Here is a 17259-nt window from a genome sequence, read left to right on the forward strand (position 1 = left end):
AGGGAGAAGCAGGCTCCCCGCTGAGCAGGGAGCCCGATGCGGGGCTCCACCCCAGGACCCTGGGCTCATGACCTGAGCTGAAGGCAGACGCTTAACGGGCTGAGCCACCCAGGCGTCCCATCCCCACCCTGTTTCACAAGCTTCTGGAGGACACCTGGCTACAGAATCCACACACCCCAGGTTCCTGACAGTGCAATCCCCCCACCTCCCTTTACAAAGAGGACAGGAGTCAGCAGGAAGCAAAGGGCAGAGGGCACCTCTACTTTCAGAACCTTGACAGAGGATGCCCCTCCTCCACACTCATGTGCTCTCTCGTGCGCAAAAATAAATAAAATGAAATAAAGTAAAATAGAAAAGAATAGAAAACCTTGACAGATATTCACTCAGTTTCAGCTGAAGGCCAACTGTTGGAACAAGCACCTAGATCCATAGCTCTTAACCCTGGCCACACCTGGAACCTTTAAAAACTAATGCCCATACTGTTTTGCACAGTATGGAGGTTCCTCAAAAAGTTGAAAACAGAGCTACCCTACGACCCAGCAATTGCACTACTGGGTATTTACCCCAAAGATACAAATGTAGGGATCCGAAGGGGTACGTGCACCCCAATGTTTATAGCAGCAATGTCCACAATAGCCAAACTGTGGAAAGAGCCAAGATGCCCATCGACAGATGAATGGATAAAGAAGAAGTGGTATATATACACAATGGAATATTATGTAGCCATCAAAAAGAATGAAAGCTTGCCATTTGCAACGACGTGGATGGAACTGGAGGGTATTATGCTGAGCGAAATAAGTCAATCAGAGAAAGACATGTATCGTATGACCTCACTGATATGAGGAATTCTTAATCTCAGGAAACAAACTGAGGGTTGCTGGAGTGGTGGGGGGTGGGAGGGATGGGGTGGCTGGGTGATAGACATTGGGGAGGTATGTGCTATGGTGAGCGCTGTGAATTGTGTAAGACTGAATCACAGACCTGTACCTCTGAATCAAATAATACATTATATGTTTAAAAAAAAAAAAAGAAGATAGTAGGAAGGGAAAAATGAAGGGGGGGAATCGGAGGGGGAGACAAACCATGAGAGACTATGGACTCTGAGAAACAAACTGAGGGTTCTAGAGGGGAGGGGGGTGGGGGGATGGGTTAGCCTGGTGATGGGTATTAAAGAGGGCACGTACTGCATGGAGCACTGGGTTTTATACGCAATTAATGAATCATGGAACACTACATCAAAAACTAATGATGGAATGTATAGTGATTAACATAAAAAAAAAAAAAAAAAAAACCTAATGCCCAGGCCACCTAGAACAATTAGGTCAGAAGTTCTGATCCCAAGGTGCAATCAAGGTTTATAACTACTGCCCTGGCTCCCTGCAAAATTCCCTTCCCTGGACAGGCAGCCTCGGCCACAGCCCCAGCCCCCCCACCACATCCTCTCTATCATTAGGGGAACATTTAGTCACATTCTAAGAAAGCTGCCTCCCAAATGGGTTAACCAGAAAGAACTCTAATTTCTACTCACTGTAATTACCCTTTATCATTACCATGGCAGTTAGGATGGCCTAAAAGCAAGAAATTTGGGTAAACAGCTTCACCCAACAAGAGCAGAAACTCAGAGGCAGAGCCCTCAAAACCCAAAGACATAAATAATCATTTTCCAAGAAAAAATAGGGAGGTCTTCTCCAAGAGGAAAAAGGGGCAAGGGGCCAAAATGGAGTGACCTGGGGCCAGAACTATGAATGGTAGGCAGGAGAACGCAAACAGCCAGGCCAGCCACTCCCTAAGACAGGCATCTGTCCTTTAAAACACTGTGTATCATTAATTTTGCAAATGAGGACATAATGTTTACCTATTATGGGCTTTCATGAAAAGCCCAGCCAAGCAGTGCAAACCCAGGCAGGGAAAATGACATGGGTGCTCTGTCCCAGTTCCTGTCTTGAACAGAAGGACGTATGTTACAAAAACCACCCCAAACTTCCAGCGTGGTTCGGAGTTTTCTTCAATGACTAAGTGGGTTATGTCCCTTCTTACCAAACCCCCTCCTCCCCTACAACTCGATGTGGGAGCTGTGCAGGGAGCCGTCACGTGACTGGGTAGGGAAGGGAAGCAATGGGGAAGGCACTAATGGAACGGGGTGGTTTCCAAACTGTGCTTCCCCAAGACCTAGGATTCCCCAAAGACAGAGGAGCTGCCAAGACGGGGAGCACAGTGAGGACCTGGGCTCTCCCCCAGCCCACTGTTCAGACAGAGCAGCTCTGCCTTCATCAGCCTTATCTGCCAGGTGGTAAGGGGCGGGAGGGGGGAGGGCTGCCCATGTAGGATTTCACGAGAAGAGGGGTCCCAGGACACCAATGTTAAGCTACCAAGTTCTTTGTAGAAGGAGCAATGGGGTCCGGATTTTGGTCCAGGCTCATTCAGCTCTTGATCAGGCAGCCAGGAGAGGCAGCGTCCACATATGCTAGGTGCCATATATGAATGGATAGGGCATGATATGTGCCCTCCGAAAGTCTTTGGCCCAGCTTACTGAGCCAGGACACAGAGCGAGGGGTGTCTTCGGACATGTATGTGTCATGCAGGCTCTAATTTAGCCACATAGAACCCTGATCCCACAGGATGCTGACCACGGAAGCCTATTCCCCACATCCGGAGACTGGGAAGACTTTGCTGGAACTCAACATTTCCACTTCCCCCGCTACCATTCCTGGCTCTAGCTGCCACTGTGGGCAACAGGGTCGACAGGAAGCTCCCAAAAGTCTAAACATCCCACTCTATGGGAAGTCTGGGAGCATCCAAGTACTGAGACTCCCCACACTCTGAGGAGATTAGGATAACTGCCACAGTGTCCCGGACATAGGGCCTAGGGACCCAAAGAGGAATAGCCCTGCTTCTGGAGGGGCCTTACCCTAAACCCACAGGGCTATGAGGCTGGCTGGTCGAGCCCAACCCAACGGCCTCCTTCATGAAAACAGCATTTAGTAAAGTGTATAGGCGGACCTTCAGGAAGAGCTGAGCCATCTCTCAGGATGCTTCACCTTTTCCCTCCCTTCCTCCATTCTGCTCAGCAGCAGGTAGTAGGTGATCAGCCCAAACACTGCGGGAAGTAGACAGATTCTTCCAATCCCGCCTTTCCCGGCTGAGACTTGCATGGTGCCACCTGGGCAGGCCCAGTCCCATGGTGTCTGCTCACAGAGTGACCTCGCCCATGTGGGCCTGGGGAGACGTGAGCAGCGGACAGGAGGAGCCTACACCGACAGCCCATCGGCTAACGTGGCTTTCTAATCGCCAGGCCATGGGCAGATTCTGTGGCCGCGACTTTGGTCCTGGACTTTGAAACTTTAGTCTGATGTGGCCGGCCTTTTTTGTAAACACTTTCTAAACCCGAGTCAAATGAATGGTGCAGAGGGAATAATCAAAGTATCAATTACAGACAATTCATATTATACAGTGTGTGTGTTCACACATGTGTCCTCGTCATAAGCAGGGAGCAAACCCAAATGCCACATGGATGAAAAAATGACAAGCAGTGGATGTACCACAGTGACATCCTGAGCCACGTCTCCTGAGGAAAGCCCGGCCAGCAGGGCCGTGGGAAGCCACCTCGCCTTTCTGTCAGGCCTCCTGCCTCCACGGCCAAGACTGGCCGGAAAAGACTGGGATGGACCTGCCCAAGGGGTGTCAGGCAAGGACCGCTGTGTCTCCCACAGTACTCAGGACTCCTCCCCCAACAGATCAGACCCTGTGCGCTAAGAGCGAGCGCTCTCACACGACGACTGCGTGGGACTGCAACCCTGCCTCCTCCTGAAAGAATGATCCAGGCGGAGGGGGAGGAGGGAGCTGTCCCTGATCATGACCCGAGGCCAGGTGTGGGCCCCGGGCTCTCTGCTCCTGCCTCCCTCCCCCAGCTGTCGCGCTAGGCTGGCTGCGGGGATGGGGCGGCAGACACGGGGGTTCACCCCTGGAGACAGCTGCTTCCACTGAAATTCCCATGACAGACATCAGACACACTAACCCCACCCCGGGATTCTCAGGACTCTGGCATCGCGCTCAGATGAAGCGTGAAACCAAGTCCCCTTAGAGTCTCCATTCACTCATTCACTCATTCATTCATTCACTCAACTGGAAGCGTCAGTGGAGTGCCTGAGGGCTGAGACACAGCTGGGTGCGTGGGGAGGATGCAAAGGAAAGGGGCAGGAGGCTTGATCCAATGGTAACACAGGATGCATGCCATAAGGGCCACGGGATAAAGACCCAATGACTGCCGAGGCACAGAGAAGCCGCGGTGCATTACAGCGAAGGGGGCCGAGTGGGGGCTCTGGAACAGAGGTAACACCTAGCAGGGCCTCCAAGGGTAACAAAGAAAAGAAGGTAAGGGCATCCCTGGCCGAGGTGACAACGTGAGTCCAGACTGGGGCAGCGGGGCTACATCCCATCGTGGAGGGCTCTGCTGCTAGAGCTGCGTTCTCTGGGCAAGAGGGAGCCCGCTGAGGGCTTCATGGGAGGGAGATGGCACGATCCCCACCGGGCCAAAGAACCCAGGGTGCAAGGAGACATGCAGGCTGCAGAGACAGCATCCTGGAGGCAGTGAGCCTCCTCAGGAGGCTGGGCCAAAAATCCAGTACAGGCAACAAAGGCATAAATCAGTGGCGGTAATGGGATGCGTGCAAGAGATAATACAGAGACAACATTCTCACCTCAGCACACGGTGAGTTTATGGGTTCAAGCCAGCATGACTGTGACGGACGCCCTCTCTGGGGTTGGGCACCAGGAGAGGCTGCCTGGGGATAGGTAGATGGAGGTGCCTGAGGCACATCCAGGGGGCCCCATCTGCAAGGTGACAAGTCCAGAGCACAGACAGAGAGAGGACCCCCATCCAGGCCTGCTGCAGCAGTCTGTCCTCACCTTCTCCGTGCTCAAGTCCTATCCGGATCTCTGCCATATGGTGTGTTGTGTTGGGGCTCCACCCCTCCATGGAAAGCCTAGAGTTCAGGTTAGCAGAAATGACAGTCAAGCTCTCTTCTCTGATCTGTGGCTCCTGGTCTTGGACATCTAGAGTCCGGAGAGCTGGCTTGGACCCCTGAGATCCATACTTGCAAACAGCTCAAGTGCATGTGACAATCACCAGATTCACATACAAGTTCACGGGTCCCACCAGCACACTCTCTACTTCAATAGGCTGGGTGGGGCCCAAGAAGCTGAATGTTTTAGGATGCAAGCAGGTAACACTGGGGTTCACAGCCTGCTGACCACGCTTGGAGAAGCCCTGCTTCCTCCTGCAGCTGGAGCCTCTTCTCTGGCTCCATTAAGAAAGCAGAGATCCAGAGGGGGTCTCTACAGAGATGGGAGGTTGCTGGCACCTAATGCAGATGGAATAACAGTAACTTACCACATCTGAGTGCTCACTACGGGCCAAGTACTGTTCCAATGTCTCCAAGTCCATCTTTCTAACTTTCCCCATTTTGCAGATGAAGCCACTGAGGCTTAAGGTCACACAGCTGGCAGGGTGAAGCCAGAGCCGCAGGTGTGTTTTCCACACCTACCATCTACACTAACACACAGGATACAGTGTCAGCAAATAATGCGCTTCCCTCTGGCCTCAGATTTCCCCTCTATAAAATGGAGGTAACCATTCCCATCTGTTTCCCAGAGATGCTGGGGTCTTAACACTGATGATCATAAAGCTCCCGGGGAGGCCAGCAGCATTTTCCCCAAGACGCAACTCCGCCACCTCCACGACCCCGCAGCCGGTCTAGAAGCCGCCTGCAGGGCACGTCCGGAGGCTCCGCCCACCCATCACTGGATGGGAAGGGCAAAGTTGCCCGGCACTGAGTGCCCCTTACAAAGATCTCCTTGTGCCATTCTCAATGGGAGGCTCTGTTTGATGGCAATAATATTATTTTCTGCTGCTGACGTGTCACCTCCATTTTTAAACTTGGACCGCTCAGCTACATTTTCCACCTTGGGCAGTGCCGATGCAGACGGACCTGAGAAACACACAGCAAAGGGCATGTGCTTGTAGCAAAGCAGAGAGATGGAAGCACAGGGGTGTGGGCTCTGGGGCACCAATTTACTTCGATGGCTTGTTTCTTCAAGTTTTCACTTGAATCTTTTCAAGTGCCCTAAGCATTTCCGTTTGGCCTCCATACTCACTGAAGAAGCTACGATCTCACTGAAGGAGGAGGTCGAAGGCACCAACAAAGTCACGCGAAGCTAGTTCTCCCTCTTTGCAAAACTGTCTCTGTAAATCGTGCCCGTGCCAGGGACTCACTGGAAGCCAGTGCAGAATGTATGACCAGCAAGCAGAAAAAATCCTGACTTCCTCACCTGTATTATTCCCACTTACATCCTAAGGTTAGGGCAGACCAGTGGGCATTCTGTAAAGGTCAGTAACCACGGGTGGTTATTTGCGAGGGTAGTTAATATTTTTCTCAGGCTATAAAAGCAGTGGAGTTTGGGGTATGACAACTCTGACCACATCCCCACCACCGCTGAGGACTTTCACTCTTTGGGGTGTGCTCATTAAACTCCCCTACTCTTTGGCCTAACTGACTGCATCACAAACCCTACATTAAAACACGATCACATTCTGCCCAACTGAGTAAGGCAGGCGGTCCAACTTCTCACTTCCCCTTCATTCTGACCTGCCATAAGGCCTTCTGCTGACTGTTCTCAGCCCCCAGGCCAGAGGCAGGACTGGTGGAGCGACATGTCCTTTGTCCCTGCTCAAAAGGAGCCCACCCTGAATGAAGGGAAAGAACCCCAGAGCCGCTGAGGAGGAAGGTCAAAGAGGAAGTCAAGGCATCAGCAAGAAGGGATATGCCCTGACTCGTGGCGAAGGTGGTGGGGGACGGGAACGCAGAGAAGAGATGAGAAGCAGGAAGGGGGGGGCCCCAAAGAATGGGTCGAGTGTAAGGAGTGAAAGGCACATTCAGGGATGCAGGAGAGGAGAAAACAGAATGATGGGGTCTTTCAAATAAGTCTGAGAAAAAACAGGGTTTTTAATGCATCTGCTGAGCGAAGTGCATTTGATCAGAGGCAAACTGTCTCTGAGCTCAGTGAATCACCAAATGTGGGAGCTGAAAGGGACATCCAAGGTCATCTTGAGCAAATCCTTCATCGTGCACATGAGCAGCTCCGCCAAGGGAGATGACTTGCCCACGGTCACACAGCGACTTAATGCTGGACGGAGACCAGAACGTCAGATTCCGGGTTAGCAGCATTTCTACCATGGAGCGCTCCAGCCCAGCAATCCCTCTAGTGAGAGACACCACTGACCACTCACTCAGGAAATGTTATTTCTGGCTTCTTAATACTCTGTGACCAACGTGGGGGCCTACAGGGCCCCCATATGAACTCCAAACGGAGGCAGATTATAACCTTGATTTAACCCTGGAGGCTGACACCCAAGCAGTCTGTGCTTCTCAAAGCTCGAGTGTGGCTCTGCAGCTGGCCTTGAAGGACAGGCTGCCATGCCCACTGGTACCAAGTAAGTCTTAACAGACGTCACTGACAAAATGCAGCCTTCTCCGGGAGGTCAGGGTCCTGAGGTGTGTGGGGGAGGGTCCCCTCACCCCTTGAGAATGGCCCCCACTAGGTTAGGAGGTGATGTGTGCAGCAAAAACAAAGAAGTAATAAGGCTTAAACCTGCAGGCTCTGTCATTAGAGAGCTGAATCAGGAGAGAATGGTCCCTGATCCTTCAGACACTCTGGGACAGGGACTGAGAGAAGACCAGGAATGCGCAATTTAAAATGCAGAGGAATTCAGAACTAGGAGGGGATGGCCGGGTAACGTTCACCTAGGTGGTAGGATAGAAAAGAGGAAGTGAGAGACTGGGACCATGAAGTTATAGGGGAAAAGACCATCATTCTGAAAAATAAGCAGTAAAAGGGGTTTCTCTAAGGAATAAAGTAGCGAAGTTTTCTACTTTGACCCTCTTCTGAACTGAACTATAAGTTTTGAAGATAGACTGTGTATTTACTTTCACTCTCAGATAAACTTGGTTTTTTTTTTACCTATGTGTCTGACAGGTCACTGTGTAGCTTGCTCACCTCCTCAAAAACAAGATCTGTTACAGGGACGTCAAGAGACACATTGGAAATTGCCATTTTACAAGCAAACTCTTAATGTGCATGCTAGGACTCCAGGAAATACGTTTTAGATTTAGCTGAAAGAAAAGCATAAATTCTTTGCAGCAATGTATGAAGGACACCCAGCTGTTGGTGCCGGCAATTTTCATATCTAAATGACAATTAATATTATCCATGGCTCCCTCTCCAAGCAGGACTTCCCAAATCCATTTATCTCAAAGCCAGGCCAGGAAATATTCCCCCCATTTGATTTTCTCAGCAGTAGAAGAGAAGTTCCCACTTCAACATTCCATTTACTGCACCCCATCTTCATTCCAGGAAGAGGCACCCTCAGGAATTCTTTAAAAACCAAAATCAAATACTTTGGAGCAAAGGCTCAAAACGGATAGTTTTGACACCTACTCCAAATGCTGTGTCTTTAAAGTGACCACAATCAAATCACATGTTCAGGTTAAGGAAGACAAAAGTTCAAGCAGAGAAAGCAAGAAGCCATTCCTTCTATCCTACCAAAATTCTCTAGAACCGTATTCTCCAGTTCAACTGGACAACTCCGAGCTGGACAAGAAAATGAGGAAAAGGACACCAAGACAAACAGCTGTCCCACCCCCACCCCCTTCTGTGGTCAATCAATCCACTGCTCAGTCCAGCAACTTTTAGAAGGAAAGAATCAAACAACAAAGACTCATTTTCAAACAATAATGGCTACCAAGCTCTAAGATCATTATTCTTAAGCTCTCTTACTGATCATGGTGGTTCCCCCAGCCAGGGCTGCCTTCGTGCCTTGAAAGAAGTCATCGGCGGAGGTCATTCCTTGGTCAGGCATCTGGAAGCGGGTATGGACATCAATCCCTCCAGGGATCACCATCCTAGAATGGGCTTCGATGGTCTTCACCCCTCCTGGCACGATCAGGTTTTCCCCTATTTGCCTAAATAAACAGGATGGAATGATAACAGCTATAAATGAACCATCCCTGAATCAAATGGCATCTGAGAGACATATCACGAAGCCAGAAACCATCCTTCCCTAGGTTCTATAGACTTTTTGGATTACTGTTCATTTTCATAATATGTGCGGTCCCCAGTCCCTATGCCCAACTAAGAGGCAAAGCAGAGCATACTAGAAAACAAAATGTAAATAAGACACTAGAAGCCCTGATCCAGGACGTTTAGTTGCCAGAAAACCCCTAAGATCTAATGATAACAAAGCCCCAAGATATTTACATAAAAGGTCACAACACTTTTGCTGTAACACACATAGCTGAAATAATTACCCTAGAGCAATTCTCTCCAGACCTGGCTGCACTTTACAAACATTTATTTTCAACCCTGAGAAAACAGGGTGGAAAGGTAGTAGAACAAAGCAAAAGAAAAAAACAAAATAAAACAAAAAAAGCGAACAGGATGATTACAACTATTTAAAAATCTGGAAGCATATGCTCAGCAACTCAGATACTAAAGACAGAAAAACTGATATTATGTTGGGGGACATGGATTCATTCCCAATTTTTAAAAAACATCTGGACTACATCTTGCTACCAGTTTTTTTTTTTTTTCCAGAAGGAAAAAGTAATCAAAGAGGAGTTGATAAAGTTCTAAAACAAATTAGTGTTGACTAAAAATAGCACGCAGGCTTGCTCACTTCTAGGCCAGTATCATGCTGCCTTCTAATTGGGGGAAAATGGAACATGAAAGTCATGGTATTTGAGAGCTTGGAGCAGAGAATGTCACAAGCAAACACACATGGAGAAAACATTAAATGCGGAAACGTTAAAACCTATTTTAGGTTCATAAATCAGGGTGTGAGTTTCCAGGCAACAGACACATCCACTCCAGTTTTCCACTCCTCTGGACTGGTTTGCTGCTAGCACTTGATGAATGCTGCTTATTTAAAACATGTCATTCGCTACAGTGTTTGTCTTTAAACAGATGTGCTCCTTCTCCAGGGCCCTGTGAGCTCTCCCAGTCTGGAGGGCAGGAGGATACTGGTATATACTCAGCACACTTAACCCTGTGTTGGTTCTCCTCTGCAACACAATACACAATAAACACAAGGGCAGTCTTATTTGTGTTACAGAATGAAACCTACAATTCCCTCAGGATGAGGCAGTACTTTGTCTGTTACTTGGTTGTTAATTTGTTGTCCCGTGGCCCCAGCAACTTGGATTCTTAATTAAGAAAGCAGATGTGTTAACTTGGTAGAAGAGGCTGGAACACCACACTTATGTCTTAGATTGGGCAATCTACGGAAACAACTACATTCCAGGAAAAACCTTTAATATATTCAATAGATCATAAACCAAGTATTTGAACTGGCAACAGGAAGATATTGTGTCACCTCAGTTAAAAGAGTGAATTATGTAACACATAAGGAAATGGGTGTGCATTTGTGGCTTTGAATTCCCTAAATCTGAGTTTTCAAATTCACTAATTACCACGAATCAAAATGAACTTAAACAGACCCTAAGGTAGTTGAGTCTTTGAAGTCACCAAAGTTTGATGCTATGCACGTGAGCTGTATGGGAAGGTACACAAATTTGTCTCTATTACGAGTTACACTTACTTGATCAACCCATCTTCCATGTATATGTCCGCATAGAATGACTGGTCATCATTAACGATTTTACCTCCTTTGATCAGAAGACGATCGCTCTGAAACAAAGAAAGTAATAAGGTCACAATTCATACCTGACTGATGAGAAACACTGTTACTAAGACAATGAGCTAAGGACATTATTTTTCACTGTTCCGAAGAGATGCTCAAAATAAGCCAATTTTGGAAAGGTTCAGTGACAAAGGTGAACCTGATGTGACAACTTATTCATCACTTGATGAGTCAGAACACACTGGCAAAAGCTCAAAGCTTATCCTAGGTTTAAAAACAAAATGAAACAAAAAAAGATCCCTTTCCACTGAAAGAGAGAAAATGAAAGAACACCTAACAATTTCCCTTTAAAGAGCAGTGAAAACATTTCAGATAAAGACAATATTTTTTAAATGGTTTTAGGCTAAACGTCATTCTAAAAAAAAAAAAATACACCCACATGTAGGGAAGTCAATTCTTGGCAAGGTTGGTGGGGGGGGGGGGAAGTAACCAAGTCTGTTGTCATGGGATACTCTATACAAACACACTTGGTTCAACAATTGCAAAGTTTCATTTCAATGTGTTCTTTATATTTGCTTTTTATCTTTGAGATAAATCAGAGATTGTAACAAAGAGGGGGGAATATACTTCAAATATACACCACTTTAACTACCAAGCTGTTAAGAAAAAGGTAGAGTTTTGTGATCAAGTAGATGAAAAGGCAAGTTCCAAAATCTACATTATTGATGCACTTGTATTCTCTTGGTGAAAAATACAGGTCCATGACAAGTAGCACATGAGGGCCAGAAATGCAACAGAAATGTTACATTATGACTCATCTCTATCCCAAATGCTGTTGATGGAATGCGATATTAACAGCCTGGGTTCAGTGGAGATGCACCTGTATTCTTCTGGACTGGGTTACAAGTTGAACCACAGACTGCTCTTTTAATATACAAAACACATCAGAGGGATGACATTCACTTTGACAATGGTTAACTTAGTTACAAACCAGTATTCCTACTAAGTGCTCTTTATAGTGAGCACCCACCAAAAAAAAGAAAATTATAGAAATCTTTAAAAAATATAGGGGGTGGGAGGTATAAATAAATAAGTAAGCTGCTAGACACCTAGGGGAAAAAAGATACTTTTACACATAAATGCACACACAGCCGGGTATAGAAAGTATTTACTGTTTCTCTAACATAATGAAAAACAGTAAGTTCATCTTAATTTTGTACACTGTAGGGTCCTTCATCCTGCTATAGACTTCAGAAAGTCAAATGGGAATAAAGAGTCAACAGTAATTCCTGCACTTGTATAAGGTAAATGTAAAGACCTTTACAAAATCCTGTCATGTACCCTAAGTCACCAAAGCCTCGAAAACACATCTGTGAGGTGGGTGGGGCCCGATTCTTATTCCTATGACACATAAACAAACGGAGGCTGAGGGGTTAAGCCACTCGCTCAAGGTCACCTGCTCCAGTGTCCTTTTCTCCGTCTATAATGAATTTTTCCCCTTTCCCCCAGTCTTCAGCTCTAACAGGATAAATCTCACCTAGGAGAGAAGGAGAAGCCCTGCCCTTCATTACCAGCTCGCTTAGTCACTGCAGTACCTGTCCCAGCCATCAATGCGAATCCCCGAGCCAACATCATGCTAAGAAAAAAAAAAAATGAGACATCACAACCTCGTCCACTCTAGTGCCTTCCAGAAGGCTTCTTACATAAGATGCTGGCCATGATGATGGAAGGAGGGAAACCACGCTATATAGGTCCTAAAATAATGCAACCAGATTTTTAAGGGTGGAGGGGGCGCTCTTTAAAGAAAAAAAACTCTTGATTGTTTGCTTTTTAAATTTTTTTCTCCGCACACTGTCAAAATGAAACTGCCTTTTCCATTCACGAAGAAAACAAATTATTTGAGGCTTGCAGCAAATCTGCTCCCCACCCCCACTCCCCAGACTCCTTCCTCCAGAGGAGGGAACACGTAACGTAGGGTCGGTGCCCCTGCGCCCGGCCCTTTCGGATCTTGGGTCTTCGGCCTTCAAGAAAAAGCTAGTACCCACCCTCGCTGTAGCACAGCCTGGCTCATCCCATAAAGTCCTCCCGAGCACACGCCCCCTCCCCTCTACATTTGTTTCCACGTCTCTCTCCTGCGGATGGGTGTGCCCTTGTGCATCCAGAGGAAGCCGGGGTGTCCGTGGCTAAGGAGGAAACCAGAGCGAAAGCGCGCCCTCAAATCCAGCCCTAAACACATCTTGAGTTTACCAGGATTCTTTCGGTCTCTGCCTCAGCCCTGGGTTCTACCCAGCAATCAACTGGCCAATTCCAATTGCACATCATTATATAACAATGAATTTCCCTCGCGTTCCTCCCTCCCCGGGATTTTATTCGGGGATGTAGAGAACTAGGGCTGGTGCGATTTTTTTCCAGGAAAAGATGGGGAGAAGGTGGGGGCAAGAGAGCGGGTAAAGGCAAGAACCTGTGGTTCAGCGCTGAAGCATCGCAAATTCATCGCTTAGGTGTTTTTTTCTCGTGATTTACAAACCAACAACCCCAGGCCCCAGAACTGCGCCGACACCTCCAGCCGCTGCGATCATTGTCTTGCCGAGGCCGGGCCGGGCCATCTGCTCCGCGCCTCGCGCAGCGCCATTACCTCCGCGAGCCCGGCTCGGCGCTGTCCCCAACGCCCACCCTCCCAGCCCGCTTTGTATGCGCCAACACAGGCGCCTCCTTGGCTGCAGAAGGGGCAGAAAGACACAAGAAAGCGAGCTCAGAGCCCTGCCAGGGTTCCAGCCCCAAACCGAGGGCGAGGAAGCCGAGAGGGCCACCGAAAACCAGCCCCTGATCAACAAAAAGCCCACGCCTGGCCCCCTACCCTCCTCTGCTCATCACCGTGTCCCTGTTTTCCCTTCCCGTTTCCACATCATCCCGGTACTCCCTGCCCTTTCCAGCATCCCTCTGCTGTCATTACGCCTCCGGGCTGAAACCCGCTCCTTTTTCTAAGACGCCGGAGGAAGGCTCCAGAAAGCCTTTATGGTGGGGGCGGGAGGCACAGGGAGAATCCATTTCTCCATCTCCCCCATCCAGCTCCTGGAGTCCAGCCTCACAGCACGCAGCCCGGAGAACAATATCCGAGCTTCAACCATGCATATTCAATCTGGCATCCATTTGCTTACACCCCGCAGGCCAGCAATGCAGCATCTCGCACTGACAATAAAAGGATACAGCGGATCTGGCGCGCTATCTAAGACGTCCTTCAATGCACTTACGCTCCTATTTTAATGCCTTACAAATTATGTAGCTTACAATTCTATATGACTGCGTCTCCCACCACCCCGATCGCTTTCTTTAGCAACAGGAAAAAAAGAAAAAAGAAAAGTTGTGTTCCTCTTCCTCCCCCTCCTTTTAAAAAATTCCTTAGATGTTCTTTGCCACAAAAGGTTGCTGGCCGACCGCAGATTTCCCAAGTACCAAACTCACCGTGATGCGTGGAATATTTTTCTTCCCCTGATAAGACATCTCTCTCCTGGGAAAAAAATAATTTCAAGAGGACAGCTTTTAAGCAAAAATTGCCAGGAAAGAGATGGTATTTTTTGCAGGATTGAAAAAGCTGCAACCCCTTAGCTGGTCTTGCTGATAGCAGATTTCAGGAACGGAAGGGATAAATGCAATCCTCTGTCTCCCTTTCTTCCTCTGCTCCAACACAGCCCCAGCTAGGGCGGAAAAAAAAGAAAGAGAGAGAGAGAGAACAGGAGGGAAGGGGTGGAAATAAACTACAGCAATAAAAGCCTCGGTTCAAGTCGGCCACCGCGGCGCATGCGCCGCCAGCCACTCCCTTTCCTCTCAGGCAAAAGCCATCCGCTTCGAGAGAGACGAGCCCTGATTGGCCACAATCGTGGGATATGCAAATGATGCAGGCGGGGAGGGGAGCGGCGCGAGAGCGCGAAATGCTGCAGTGTGCCGCCGAGGGCGGCGGTCCGTGCGTGCGCCCGAGCGGGGAGCGCGCCTTTCGCGCCCTTTCTTTAGGCCGGAGCATTGGGGACTGTGGCTGGCAGCCGCCCCAAATACAGCTTCAGCAACTCGAGGACAATGGAAGGGTGGTCTTTACGGGCCGGAGGAGCCCAGCCCGGCGACGGTGGGCTTCGCTACAGCCCGTGCGGCACGCACCCGCCCGCGCGCGCCCCGCTGGATGCCCGCCCGCGCGCCAATCCGCGGAGGCCGCAGCTGCAGCCCCGCGTGGGGTGACTGCGCCGAGCCAATGGCTTTGCTGGCGGCGAGCGCGCGACTGTACCGCCGGCCGGCGCCGCGCCGCCCGGGAGGGGCGCCCGGGCCCTCCTCCCGCCGCCCTCGCCCTTCGCGAAGGCTCGCTCGGCCTCCGCCCAGGAGTCGACGGGGGAATTCAGATGGCAGCGAGCGGAGGGAAGGGAAGGGAAGGGGAGCGGGGCGGGGAGGGCTCGCGGCGCCGGCCACGCCCGTCCGCCGCCCAGCCCCCGAGAGAGGGGCGCCTGGACTCGGGCCTGCGAGCCGGGCGGCGCGGGGGCGGCGCGGGGGCGTCGGGCGCGCGGCCGGGCTCCCTGGGGCGCTGGCGGCGGGGCGAGGCGAGCTGCGGGAGGAAAGCTAGCCTGAGGGCAGGCGCCGGGCCGCAGGCTTCCGTGGCCAGGCGGCCGGCCGCAGACTCCGAAGCCCTTAGTACTGCGAGCAGGGAAGGGAGGCCGCGGGAAGGCTGTGGTCGGCTGCTGGAGCTGGGAGAGAGATGGGAAACCCGGCCCGGAAAGCCCTTTGGTGCCCGCGGGCCGCCCGTTGAGGCCCCGTGTAGGGCCCAGCTTTCTTGAGCGGCCACACCCACCCAGACCCATTTGGGGGAATAGAGGGGTGCATTTCACCGGTGCTTGCAGATCTGTCAAGGAAAAACTTGGCATTGCAGTGCTGTCGACCGGCCTCCACATCACACAATGGGGCACAAAGCGGAGATGAACTGTAGGGAAGCAGGAGGAATGAAAGAAGGGGAAACTAAGTCATGGAGAAAACCTCCGGAATCAGAGTTAAAAACACAGGCCACTCTTCACTCCCCACTCAGAGATACCAGTTACAATTCAAACGGCATTCAAGGCCTGTCTTCTTGGCACTACCAGTTGAACAGCCTTGGAACCCCTCCGCTTTGCTGGTCCAAATCGTATACTGGCGCTTGTACTGCAGAATAGGAGAAATAAGGCAGTCCACTTGATCCCGAGCAATCTACCAGGGGTCTCTTTGGAGATGTCGCCCAGGCAGGTGCAATGACTAAAACGTCTGGGTAGGCCCATGGCTTTGGGTTTCTCTGCTTGAGATCAAACGATAGCTAGAATCCTTCCATAATCTTAGGCCATCAGGCAGCCTTGGGAAGAAATAAAAGAGTCTATTTAATTGGCTCATACCTGCTCAGCAAAGATTAGCCAGATAAATACAAGATAATCCTGGGGCTACTGTGGGCCCACGTTCCAATGTCTTTCTGCATCTGGCCACTTTGGATGGTTACCTGTCTGTCCAGAAGGTGTAAGATTGTACTCTTTCACTCCTATTCTGGTAAATTCTAAAGTCCCAGAAAAGAGCTGTGAGGGCATGCAGCAAACCCCATAGCTGATTAATTCATTCAAGTTCCAATTAGCTGTGCATCTTGAAAACAAAGTAGAAGCACTCCCCCCCTCCAACTATGTGATGTGCTAAGAGCAAAGTGACTTGATGTCAGCAGGTATTGATGTCAAGCTGTAAGGGTTAAAGTCACAAGTCTGAGAAAGCTAAAATGTGCCCTGCTACCAGTGAAAGCCAACTGTAGGTTCCGAAAGGGCTGGGGGGTAAGTGTTCTATTAAAATAACCACTAGGCAAGCAAGCAAATAATGAGATTCAAATTAATTTAAAACAGAATGAGTTCTAATTAAATTGTTAAATATTCTTGTTAAATTTTCCTGCTCCTGAACTGTTTGATCTTAACAGATTTAACTATATCTTGTTATTTACTAATTTGCCAATAAGTGCTTTGTAATAAAAGCTTTAAAAAAAAGATTATTTATTTGAGAGAGGGAGAGTAGGGGGAGGGTCAGGGGAAGAGGGAGAGAGAGAATCCCAAGCGGACTCCCTGCCGAGCAGAGAGCCCCACACAGGACTCCATCCCAGAACCCCGAGACCATGACCTGAGCTGAAACCAAGAGTTGGACGGTCAACCGACTGAGCCACCCAGACACCCCTGTAATAAAAGCTTTCATGTCAGTCTTATTTGTATCAGCTTTATTTCGATAGCCTTCCATATGAGGTTCTTAGTCCATGATAACTGACATTTCTACTCATACATATCCAAAGAGTTAAGGTTTAAATTGCTTTGTCTGTTCCGACTACAGCCTAAGAGTATTTGGCACAAAGAAGATACCAAATAGTTTTAATTGGCCAAGGAACTGTCTGCAATCTGCATTTCTTACCATACTGCTCAATGTAATGCAGAAAAGTAAAGAGGGTGGGGAAGAATTTTCCACCCACACTGCACTGATAGGCTTGTTAAAACACTGTTTTTTCACATTGTCTTTAGACAAACACTCAATGAAAATTCCTGTAA

General features: G+C 49.2%; 1 protein-coding gene across 4 annotated transcripts in view; it reads right to left on the bottom strand.

Moving 5' to 3' along the window:
* The window catches only part of DPYSL2 (dihydropyrimidinase like 2), a 120394-nt gene that overhangs the window by 52385 nt on the left and 50750 nt on the right, over positions 1-17259 (bottom strand). The window contains exons 1-4 of one of the 4 annotated variants that reach the window (XM_073892576.1): positions 14156-14484; positions 12231-12329; positions 10652-10740; positions 8833-9017 (exon numbers count right to left, since the gene is read on the bottom strand). In XM_073892576.1, the coding sequence (XP_073748677.1) occupies positions 8833-9017; positions 10652-10671 (205 nt within the window). In that variant the 5' untranslated portion in view covers positions 10672-10740; positions 12231-12329; positions 14156-14484. Of the gene's footprint in view, positions 1-8832; positions 9018-10651; positions 10741-12034; positions 12054-12230; positions 12330-14155; positions 14485-17259 lie in introns of those variants that run through there. The other 3 variants (XM_025873798.2, XM_073892577.1, XM_025873797.2) reach the window with 3 other exon arrangements.

This window comes from Callorhinus ursinus, unplaced genomic scaffold, assembly GCF_003265705.2.
Source record: "Callorhinus ursinus isolate GAN/ISIS: 27379988/994484 unplaced genomic scaffold, GSC_fseal_2.0 scaffold4, whole genome shotgun sequence".
In the NCBI taxonomy this organism is placed as follows: domain Eukaryota; kingdom Metazoa; phylum Chordata; class Mammalia; order Carnivora; family Otariidae; genus Callorhinus; species Callorhinus ursinus.